We start from the raw sequence: 1,823 nt of genomic DNA on the forward strand, positions 1-1,823 counted from the left end.
GCGGAATCGAACACGGAAACTTGTTATCGCGAGCGCGCGTGTGTTGTTCCAACTTACCGGAAGTGGTTTGTTATTCAAATCCACTAAAAAATCCGTGATATCGATTCGCCCTTCTCGTACCACTGTTTGTAAAACCAAACCATATTTCGCAAGCACCTTTTCGTTTTTTAAAACCCCCCGCGATATCACCGACAATTGCAACACTTCCACTTCATCCACCGGTCTTCCCAAGTTCCAAGTGAAACTCTGAAAAGAGAAAAAAAAAAGAAGAAATTATAGTCGAGCAAATTTCTTTAATTTTTTTTTTTTTGGCTTTATATTTTTTCGACATTGTCAACAATCCACGAGATTCAAACTAATAAGAAATGTTAAGCAATAATATAATTTAATCGAAGAGTATTTTCGCAGCAATTAATTCGTTACCATAGCAACGACATAATAGATTGCCGGTTTCGCTTTATCGTATCACACGATTGCGCGAAATAGCTTTGAAACTAGGTAGAAATTGGTAAATTCACTCTTGACTAAGTAAGTTGGGAAGCTTTCGAATTTGTGTCAACGTTGCGTAAATTAAATTGCAATTAAGTAAATTATGTTTGTAAATTATATCTTTCTCTTTAATCTTTCCGTTCCATTTTCCATTTTTTTCGATAAAAAAGATTGTCGTTGTTGTTGTAAAAAATTATACCTTTCCATTTTTTCAACAAAGCTCAATAAAACGATCTCGTTGTAAAAAAAGAATTCGATCGTTTGACGATAGAAAATTGGTTTACTATCGTTTACACTCGATTGGAATGACATCTGGATTTTATATATTGTTACTATATTGATTCTATTCGTAGCGTGTGTACGTTTTTCGTAAATGTTTTCATGCACAATTCTAGAATTTTCTCTCTGTAAACTGTGAATTATAAGTCCTTAGGTGACCCTTAGATGACCCAGTTATGAATTTATTATTTCATATAACATGCAATTTTCTTCTTTGATCGTCGGATTAAAATTCGAACGATTAATTTAATTACGCGAGGACAAAAACTAACCTCTATTTTGATTTATACGTTTACGTGATCTTTTGATATTTAAATGCCAATATTATTTATATTTTTTTTAATACATACTGCCGAGATACATCTTTTTTGTTGTAACAAGCATAGCCAACGCAAGCATATACATCGACTAATCGATATATATATAAACGGTGTAACGCACGAGCTTGGCGAATAATATATTTTTATTCAAATTAAACACGATCTTTTTTTAGAATCAATTGTTCAACGTAAAAACCGATAAAACTGAAAAAAAATATTTTTTCCCGATTGATTATCTGATATATATATCGTATCATTTTATTTTTCGATAATTTTTCGATATTATCGACTTCTACGATTTTAATAATCGAGGTAACGGGCAAATGCGAAACGAATGATAAAATAACGAACGATGAAGATTTATGGATGGAAAAATATTAAAAAAAAAAAGAAAAAAAGCGTTACAAAAGTATTTTCGTAAACTTCGCTTCAATCGAGCAAAAAACTGGGTCGCGATAAGCACTTGATATACAAGATATACCATCCGCATATAGTTTAATTCGCTCGTTTAATTTCGCTTTGCCTTCCGCAAAGTTTAAATTCCTTTTCGCAAGTTTGAATTCCCTTGCGCGATCGCGAATTTGCATATAATTTTTCGAAAAATTCTCGCGAAACTATTACAAAGTAATTTTTGTAATACGAAACAAAAGTATTAACTATACCAATTTCTCTTGAAAACGTACAATTTTCTTGAAAAAAAAAAAAAAAAAAGTTTCTTCTTCGCGATTTTTTTTT

General features: G+C 31.4%; 1 protein-coding gene across 3 annotated transcripts in view; it reads right to left on the minus strand.

The window, feature by feature from the left end:
- The window catches only part of LOC102678851 (otoferlin-like), a 19,902-nt gene that overhangs the window by 13,729 nt on the left and 4,350 nt on the right, over positions 1-1,823 (minus strand). For all 3 annotated transcript variants that reach the window (XM_031511398.1, XM_006617552.2, XM_006617551.2), the window contains exon 4: positions 58-246. In XM_031511398.1, coding sequence (XP_031367258.1) covers positions 58-246 — 189 coding nt within the window. The remainder of the gene's footprint in view (positions 1-57; positions 247-1,823) is intronic.

This window comes from Apis dorsata, unplaced genomic scaffold, assembly GCF_000469605.1.
Source record: "Apis dorsata unplaced genomic scaffold, Apis dorsata 1.3 scaffold_315, whole genome shotgun sequence".
In the NCBI taxonomy this organism is placed as follows: Eukaryota; Metazoa; Arthropoda; class Insecta; order Hymenoptera; family Apidae; genus Apis; species Apis dorsata.